Here is a 10532-nt window from a genome sequence, read left to right as displayed (position 1 = left end):
TTTTTTTAATTAATTTTTGTAAAAGGAGCAACTTTTTTTTATTATTATTCAGAAAGCATGTCTAATTAATTGAAGTCATTAAATGTAAATTTAACAGCAATTTATTAAAAGTTTAACAAAAATTAAAATGTGAAAATCTTAAATTCAGTTTTCAGTTTTATTTTTACCTAATTCTGTGTTTTCCATTAATGTTATGGATTTTATTTTAATGGTTTCATTAAATTTTAGACATTAAATGTCTAAAGTGTAGCAATGTTGTTTTTAATTAATTTTTGTAATATTTAAATGCTTAATACTCTTGAAATTATATTTAATATATATATTATATTTAACATTAATATAATTATATTTAAATATAAATATTTCTCTCAAGCACATACATTTTTAGGTTTCATTCAATTTTGTGTAAATTTTGTTAAAAAGTGTAGCAATGTTTTTTAATTAATTTTTGTAAAATTTAAATGCTAAATACTCTTGAGATTGTTATTTAATATATGTATTATATGTAACATTAATATAATTATGTTTAAATATAAATATTTCTCTCAAACACATACATTTTTATTCTTTTATTATTCAGAAAGCATGTCTAATTAATTGAAGCCATTAAATGTAAATTTAACAGCAATTTATTAAAAGTTTAACAAAAATTAAAATGTGAAAATCTCAAATTCAGTTTTCAGTTTTATTTTGACCAAATTCTGTTTTCCATTAATGTTATGGATTCCATTTTAATAGTTTCATTAAATTTTAGACATTAAATGTCTAAAGTGTAGCCATGTTTTTTTTAATTAATTTTTGTAAAATTTAAATGTTTAATACTCTTGAAATTATATTTAATATATGTATTATATTTAACATTAATATAATTATATTTAAATATAAACATTTTTCTCAAACACATTTTAGTCTTTTATTATTCAGAAAGCATGTCTAATTAATTGAAGTCATTAAATGTACATAATTTAACAGCAATTTATTAAAAGTGTAGCAAAAATTAAAATGTAAAAATTTCAAATTCAGTTTTTTAGTTTTATTTTTACCAAATTCTGTGTTTTCCATTAATGTTATGGATTCCATTTTAATGGTTTCATTAAATTTTGTGTAAATTTTGTTAAAAAGTGTAGCAATGTTTTTTAATTATTTTTTGTAAAACTTAAATGTTTAATACTCTTGAGATTGTTATTTAATAGATGTATTATATGTAACATTAATATAATTATATTTAAATAGAAATATTTCTCTCAAACACATACTTTTCTGTCTTTTATTATTCAGAAAGCATGTCTAATTAATTGAAGTCATTAAATGTACACAATTTAACAGCAATTTATTAAAAGTTTAACAAAAATTAAAATTTGAAGCTCTCAAATTCAGTTTTCAGTTTTATTTTTACCAAATTCTGTGTTTTTATTAATGTTATGGATTCCATTTTAATGGTTTCATTAAATTTTAATAATCTAAATCATCTCTAATGAAATATAAAATATAAAAAAATATTTTATTATAATTTTTTTTTTCAGAAATACTGTGTTGTGTATTTACATTTTTCTGCTAAATATTCCTTAAAAAATTACTATCATTACATTACGTAATATATTTGTCACAATTCAATTTAAACCCAACTTTTATTTTGACGAGTTGATCTTTAGACTTTTAAGTTACTGTTTGTATATAACAGTTTAGTTTTACATAAATGGTAAACTGCCTATTAAATAAGTCTAGAAACAGTTCTAGAGATTATACAGTAGCCTACATTTCCTAATTATGTAATCATACCAAACAACCTGTAATTGTTCGTTTTCAAAGTGATACTCTCTAGAAAGCTATTAATGATTCATTTTATTTAATTACCAGGTACATGCTTCTGAGCTACCTGTTGCAGGCCCTTGATATCTGCTTGTGGACACATTGCGTGTGCAAATGGTGGAATTCATTTAGACTTTCTGAACTCTATTGATCTCTATACCCAGTTGAACACAGTCAACAATGACTTGCATGCAAAATCAATGTGCTCCAAATGTGTGCTCACACAAAAACTGGTTTACACATCTGCTCTTCTCCATTTAGATGTTGTCTAATAGTTACACCTTCACCCAATAATAAAGAACATTGACGGCTAATGCACAGGATTGCCATTACGTAAGACAAATGTACATTCAGAATCATTTAAACGTGATGAACCTCATGACAACCCATGTAACCCTTTTTTAAATTAAAATCCAATTGAAGTTCATATAAAAGCCGCTTGAACCAACACAAACTTGACCGCTTATAATGCAGCATTTACTTTTGGCCTACATCCCTCAGTCAGGCTTAGTTTTTGGCCCTTCGTAGTACAAATTTAGACACCTCTGGCTATAGAGAGTTCAAGCCGAATGAATGAGATCATTTGTTTGAACAGTTTCATTTAGTCTACTTGTTCTCTTCTTTTCTTTTTTAAGGATGCTGTTTTTAACAAGTACTGTCAACAAGCATTTTTAGCAGCTCATTAGGCAAGTGTCATCTTGTATGCTGCTAAAATGTGGTCATGGCGTCTTTCTCACCACATTGTATACAGAGGGTCCACCTCTATGCAGGTTATTGCTTGTTGGAAATGAATCATTTATAGACCACGGTAGAAAAAAGGAATATGGAGTTGATCCAACTTTCGTATATCTCCACAATCTCTTAGATGGTTTCATTTCTTATGCTCCCTCATTCTAATTTCACTTTAGAACTTCTCATCTCAATTCTTGATCTTCTACTTTCTTCACATGTGGTTGTTTCCCTTGAAAGCGTGATGGCCCAGAACGCTATCCCGTCTGTTGTTTCCTCTGGCGGTGTGTGTCCACCTACTTGTGGCACGGATACTTCCACTCCCTACTTCCCACAGGATTTTGATTTGCTGGCGGCTCATTAAAACTTGTTTTGAAGTAATTTAGCACACACCCATGTCCTAGGTTAACAGGCAGAATGGTGCTTTCCCTATGATATGTATCAAATTTAACTGACCAAAATGCAGTCTGAGACCAGACCAAGGCTTGAATGGCCAGTGAATCAGTGTGTCTGTAAAGCAGGTCACATTTCATTTCTTCTTTTAGAGTTTGTCTCTGGTGCTCATGATTGTCGGTTCCACCTCCGCCAACAGTCAAAGACCTGATAGCAGTTGTGCAACATCAGCTTGTCCCTCTAGTGCTCGTTTCTCAGAGTTTAAAACCACCAAAACTGAAACACTTTCACTAGTTTGAGTTCTAGCACTGTTTTGGTTTCCATTGTGTGACATGTTTTTGTCTGACTTTTGTTACTGCAATTTATGAAATGCTAAAAAACAATGGAGGTTTTAACGGTAAAAGACTGTAAAAATTAAGCAGCAAAAACCAATTCATTGGTTAACGGTAAGTTCTCCTCGATGCCATAGAAGAACCTTTTTTGTTTAAATGGTTCCATAAAGAACCTTAAACATCTAAAGAACCTTTTATGTTTCACTAAAGGTTCTTTGTGTAATCTGAAGGTTCTTCAGATTATAAAAAGGTAAGAGATGGTTCTTTAAAGAAGCTTTGACTGAATGGTTCTTTGTGGAACCAAAAATGGTTCTTCTATGGCATTCTTGCTGTGAAGAACCCTTTAAAGAACCTTTATTTTTAAGAGTGTACTATATACAGTGAAAAAACAAACAAACAATAGAGACCACCACAGAATTTGTAATGGTTTTATTGGTTATGATGGGAATTGTATTGATTTTAATGGAAACTGTAATTGTGCATGTTGGTCTCTACTGGTAATTGGTCACCTTCTATTGGTGGCTTGTTAAAAATGGGATATATCAAAACACTCTACAGGAAACCGTTTTTTAAAATGGTTTTAATGGTTAAAAGTTGATGGTTTGTAATGTTTGTAATGGTATTTGTAGTAGAAACCATTAGAATTTATGTAATAGTTTCTATTGTTGTTTTTTTTAGCAAGGATAGGCTACACAAATGCAGTTTATGAAATACTAAAAACAATCATAATTTTAAGTTAAGTAAATTCCCCTACTACATTTGGTGAAAAGCTGTATTAGACACTTAATGTAGCCTAATTTTATGGAAAAATGCAGTTTTTGGCCATAAAAAAGGAACATATCATTTGCAGTGAAAACTATAAATTGACATTTCTAGAATTTCCTGTGTTACATTTCACATTTGATGTTTTTTTGTTGAAATAACAGTCTCTTCATTTTTTCCTACACTGTAAAAAATGATATGATGAAAAATCATGACAACTTATGTTTTAAAGTTACTTTAACTCATAAAATAATTGAAGTAATTTCAACCTTTTTTTGTAAGTTATACTAGATTCAACTTGATTTTTTTAAGTCAGTTTAATGTTATTGAAACTATTACACTATAACATACACGGATAAATCTCTAACTGCTGCTAAATACTGCTGAAAGTAAAAAACTTTCTTGATATTTTAAGAACAATTACAGAAGAATAAAATAATGCATATTTAATTACCTTTTGAAACGTAGAAGGGTTCAATTTGACTTTTTCATCGCCAACATCCTCAGAGCTTACTTCCACAGTACATTCAGCATCTGGCTCATATTCACAATCTCAACCACCCAGATAGCACATGTACATCTGCAAGATGTCTGTTAAAGATCTCTTAATCTGGAAAGTATCTGCTGTGTACAAACATCTGACAGACGTCTGTAAAATGTCAGTTTTACAAACCATAAACATCTTAAAGACATCTAATAGATGTCCATATGACATCTGATAGGAGACGTCCTATACTGTAGGTGTATTGCAGATGAGCAAACACTCTAAAAAAATATGTCTTCCAGATGTAAATGCAGATGATAAATAGATGTCTCCAAGATGTATGTGTGCTATCAGGGCATAACTACCAAAACTATCATTTGCAGTGACTTCAGTCGCTGACCAGCAGTCGCTGGCAGCTTATTTACCACATCCACCATCAAATGACAGTGAAATTTATATTTTATGGCATACAGTAATTGCTCTGCAGTATAGCCATTCAAACCAAGTTCAATTTTTGCTGATGATATTCATTTGTTTTATGCCTGCGGTAATTATGAGTGAGACATCATGTCATTATTGTCTATTAAACAGTGCCACCTCAAGGAATAAAGGTGAATTGCATGTATTGAGTCATTAGATATTTGAATATATTTTTGGCAGAAAAAATATACTTACACATTTACATACCTCGGGTCTCGATCATATACACTTGTTTAATAAAAAAATTAAACAGAAAATAGACAAATAATATTGTTTATAATGAATAGATTGAAGAGTACTAAGAATGTTGATGTCTAACTTTAAAAAATGAAGGAGGGAGAGGGTAGTGAATGACGTCCCGAGGTATGCATTTAAGGGTTGTATTATCTTAATTATGAACACACTGGTTTGTAGTGTAAACAGTTTTACCGTTTATTGCACATTGTTATTCTTCTCGTTATTTCCCTAGCAGCTAATGAAGCAAAGTCTCACCCATAAGCTTACTTAATTCCATGCTGAAGAATAATATATATATATATATATATATATATATATATATATATATATATATATATTAGTATTTTCCTTCACAGCTTATAGAAATGTTGCTTGTAATGGGTTTTGGTTCAACATGTGACTTTCTCATCACCTGCTTTTGGTGGTTATCAAAGCATTACAAAGATACTAAACAGAACTTCAATAGGTTGGCATATTATATTAACATTATATCACTAAATGAAATATGTAAAAACATAAAACCTAAAATGTTGCGACCATCTTTTTTACGGTAAAATACTGGCAACCACAGCTGCCAATTTTTTTACATACATTTTACAGTGTTAATGTAAATATGATTTTAATAGTAAAAGACTGTAAATATGCTACAGTAAAAACCTATTCATTGGTTAACGGTAAGTTCCCCTACTGTATACTGTAAAAACTTGTATGGGACATCAAATTGTCATTTTACGGTAGTATACCATTTTTGGAAATGAAAAAAAAAAACATATAATTTACAGTGAATAACCATAAATTGACATTCCCAGAATTTCCTGTGTTACATTTTACATTTGATGTTTCTTCTCAGTTTTTTCTTATCAGTTGTATACATTAGGGTTGCATGTTAATGGTTGCATGTTAATGTTAATGCAAATTAATGTTTATTTCATTATTTCAGTTTCATGTGTGTTACTATGATGGTGTTTAGTGTTTGTGTGAATGACACTGTGCACCTTCTATATATGTTAGTATTTAAAAGCTGCTTGTGATAGGCTTTGGATTATCATGGGAATTTCTCATCACATATATAACCTTATATCAATTAATGAAATTACAGTATTTATATGTAAAGTTAAGTTGAACTAGGTTATAGTATTTAAGGTAAAATTCTGGCACCCACAGCTGCCAGTTTTTTACTGTAAATTTTACAGATTTTTAAAGATTCATCATTTATTCGCAGTTTTTTTAAATGGTCTGTTGAAATGACTATATTCAGCCAGTAGCTAAAAATAACTTCCAATATTTAAACTTCAAAGTTCAGAATCACTTGAGCTCCTCATTTCAATTCTAAGAGGACTTTGTCATTTTGAACACTTTAACTTATGCACACACACACAGATTCACACAGAGTATATATAAATGTGAGCAATGTGAATATAAATGAAAGAATTCACACAGTCAATTTTATTTAACGCAATATAATTTATACCAGATCTTGGAGTCTTAAAGGCCTGAATAATTTACATTGATGTACATTTACTTTTGACAGGCTGATGAAAAAACATGAACTGCATCTGAAGATAATGCTGGTTCAATTATTCTTGCCCATACAGCTCCAACATTAAAAACTCATGAAAAGGAAATAAAAGGAAAAAAAAAAAAAAATTAAGAACTCACAAAATAAATTTCGGTTTATTGTCGCACAACAAATTTCACACATACATCAAACAGGCCACAAATAGATAGCAATTTAATAGACAAGAAAGAAAAGAAGAAAATTCTTTTCTTTTGGCCTTGCCCTCTCATACAATCCAACTACGTATGATACAACTGATGTACATACACAAAGTTACTGGAATGCTTTGAATTAATGTTTTTTTTGTTTGTTTTCTGCAATTTTTCATTTGTTTTTTTGCTTAGTTTTTTACAAGTTTCTTTTGAGATAACATGACATGGTCAAACCACAAGTAAAATCTATTTCATAGAGAAGCATCAACTTCAAAGCACCGTTTGGTAACCAGAGATCACTGTCAAAAATGGCTGACCTCCTAACAATATGTACAAAAATATAAAATGTAAATAAAAATACAAACAAATTTTTCCTTTTAAAGTATTTTGTAAGAAGGTAGAGCTTTGAAGTCTTGGTTGTTTCTACAAAATCTGCAGTTAGGTGTGTGTACACGGATGCTGGACTCTACTTGATGATGACCATGTTTTTCCTCCCCCAGTGGACAAGTTAAGGAAAGGAGGGATGAGAAGATTTCCAGCAGAGTAGCTTCTTACACATCAGTCTTTTGCTTCTTGGGTTCAACATCATCCTAAAAAATGTGGCCAAACTTGAGTTAAACTTATGTATACGCTTATACACTTATCTAAGGATTTCACTGACATAATGGAAATTACCTCATCATCCTCAGCCGCTCTTTTTCCTGTGCCACCCTCAGCCTCATCATCTTCATCATCATCCTCACCTGTCATGTAGTTAATAATTCTTAGTGATGCATCTTTGTTTATGTGCCTTGGTTTGTCAACACATAGGTGGAGAACAGCACGATGTCTTACCTTCTCCATCATCATCCTCATCTTCTTCTTCAGCCACATCATCATCTTCCTCATCTACTTCATTTTCTGGATCGCCATTCTCCTCATTTTCCTAAAAAAAACCGTTATGAGTTATCATGGGTAATACCTGAGGTAATTTGGAAACTATTACAAGCAGTACTGGGCAACGAAAAAAGAAAGTTATGGAAACTTACCGCATTTCCATTAGCAGGGGCATCCTTTCCGTTTTCTGCCTCCTCAACCTGTTTCTTTTCTTTAAGGTCCTAAATGAAGAAGAAAAAAATATGGCTCTGTAATTGCTTCAGTTACTTATCTGATGTAGGAAATTAGCCTGAATTCACATCCTCTCTTATTCGTGGAACGTGCTTTCATTTCACATTTGAAACGCGACACTTCCACACTCTTTATTCATTGGATGTCAGTCTCTTCCATCCCCGCCTGGTTTAAAGACCATATTGAGGTGTTGTAATTTGATACGTCGATGGCGTTACCGCCAATGCGCGCTGTAGTTCACTTTATAATCCACATCATTGCGCTTGATAAAGACACGCCCGCTAAAAAACTACAACTCCCAGATCACAATTAGTGAATATTTTAACTCAGCCAATAAGAGCGCGAACTCGTCCAAAGAGAGGCAGGACCGACAAACCTCGGAGAAAGAGAGGGAGCCGAGAGAAAGAGAAAGAGACTGACGGGGGGGAACAATAGCGTTTTGCTATTAGGCCTTTAACAATTCGTTTTTTTCAAGCACCCTATTGCTGTTCCCTCGAGAATTATCATTATTCTTAAGAGAAGCTCTTTATTTATCAAATTAGTTAACATGCTGCTTTGTTTGAAAACGGAGGCTTTTCATCCCCAGGATGTGCTTCCATTCAGCAGCTCGCTCGTATTAATACATTTAGGTCATAATCCTCAGCTTTTAAGCCGGTTAGTGTCTCCAAAACGGCTGCAACGCCTTCTCACACCGTCACCATTTAACGTTACATGCCGCTTTGTACCACCACTGAGCGTCAGTGAGCCATAGATGAATAATGAACATATGCCACTATCTACAGAATAATACTGACCCATATATTGATCAAACAAACAGCGTGGGCAGCAACCTTTTAGCCTGAAGCGGAAATCAACTCCGTATTTCATAGGCAAAGTTAAACAGACGTAGGCTTATCAAGACCGGGACGCTGCAAAAAAAGCTTAACAAAGGACAAACGGGTCAGAAATGTTGTGCCCACAACTGGTAGGCGAGTCCAGTGATCTTTATATGACATCAGCAGAGATTGAGCACCACGATCGTTTGGGTTGATACACTGTACGGGGCCGTTCACACACTGCGCGTTCTTGCGCTCACAAGCAGCTAGATGGAGCGCAACGGAATGGAACAGAACGCAGAGCTCTCAAGACGCGTTTTTAAAAGTTAAACAGAGCCACTGCGTCTTAAAAACGCGGCGCGCATGCACGAAACGATAGAATAGCAGCGAGACGCGTTGCGACGCTCAAAGAGGTCGGGCTGGAATAGGTTTATACGTAGAAATAAACACAAAATACAACAGCTGGACGCGAGAAAGCATCCTGTACGGACGTCCCTTAACTTCGGTTTTCGCGCTCAGCTCCTGAGCAGAACGCGCTACAATAGGAACTCATTCAGTCAGTCAGACTGCTGCATCCGCAGCGGGGTTTCGCGGGACAAGTTTACGCACAAACGACATCGCTGATAGAAATAATACCATATTTCGTAAACAATTTTCCGTGGGATGAGAGAAGAGACCTATTTTCTTTCATTCAAGACATTATCAGTCATCCCGACAGTGTCGGACAGGTAGACTACAGCCGAATAAAGCTCATATCGCCAGTAGTTTAATCAATAATGTATGATGAACTTTCATTTTCACTACGAAAAAGTGAACTGTAACCTGAACTTGACAGAACTTGAAAGGCAACGCGACCTAACGTTAACGCTCCCGTTAAACGGTAAATCCGAAGCTCTGATGTTCACAAGGTATTCTTAAGATTAAATACCGTTTTCATTACACTTGAAATATTGGTCAAACATAAAGTAAACGTGGGAAACGTGCTTTATTCCGAGTGGCATCATGAATCGTGAGGGCTGCAGTAAGTTGTGTGACAGATCGGGCTGCGGGCTGACGAATCACCGCGTCTCACGGACTATGTACGAGGCACCTTCAATAACTGAGCCTATAAGAAGTAATAAAGAAACTCATACAACAAACCATACAAGCTGAGTGGAGATTATGCTCACGGTCATCTGCGTCCATCTCTCTCACTATACTTTTTAAAGAGGAACCGAAAAACCGCCTGCATAAACAAAGAACCCGCGTAGAATCCGAACAAAAAGCCTTTTAGTTGCAAATGTCCCTGTAAAGAAGCCCAACTTCAGCACACCTAACATTTTACCCATCCACGAAAAGTGTTGAAAGTGACAGTGAGAGGTCAAAACACCGACAAAATGTGCAAACAGTCTTCCAATAAAGAAATATACCCATTTCCATGTCAAAATCCATATTTCATACAGCTCGTTTATACAAAATAATAAAAAACGCAGCATTTCTACAAATCAGTGTATAACTATATAAGTTGCATTACGTTACCTTGGCGGAGACTTCCGAGCTGGTATCGACTTTTGTGTCAGCCATTTTCCTAAATGTTAAGAATATAATGGGGTCTCGGAACAAAATAATATAAAGAGAAATACGAGATGTATATAATTAAAAAAAGACTATTAAGCGTCTGTAGCGAGCTCACAC

The 10532-nt window shown here is 33.4% G+C and overlaps 1 protein-coding gene across 1 annotated transcript; it reads right to left on the bottom strand.

The window, feature by feature from the left end:
- Positions 1-6873: 6873 nt before the first annotated feature.
- Positions 6874-10532, bottom strand: ptmaa (prothymosin alpha a). The gene is made up of 5 exons (XM_073851856.1): positions 10377-10532; positions 7965-8033; positions 7771-7861; positions 7612-7679; positions 6874-7526 (listed from the first exon to the last, which is right to left on the bottom strand). The coding sequence occupies exons 1-5, from the start codon at positions 10419-10421 to the stop codon at positions 7488-7490; spliced, it is 312 nt and encodes a 103-aa protein (XP_073707957.1). The 5' UTR covers positions 10422-10532; the 3' UTR covers positions 6874-7487.

Source organism: Garra rufa, chromosome 12 (assembly GCF_049309525.1).
Source record: "Garra rufa chromosome 12, GarRuf1.0, whole genome shotgun sequence".
NCBI classification, from domain to species: domain Eukaryota; kingdom Metazoa; phylum Chordata; class Actinopteri; order Cypriniformes; family Cyprinidae; genus Garra; species Garra rufa.
Note: the sequence above shows the minus strand (reverse complement) of the source record. Positions and strands in the feature narration are given on the sequence as shown.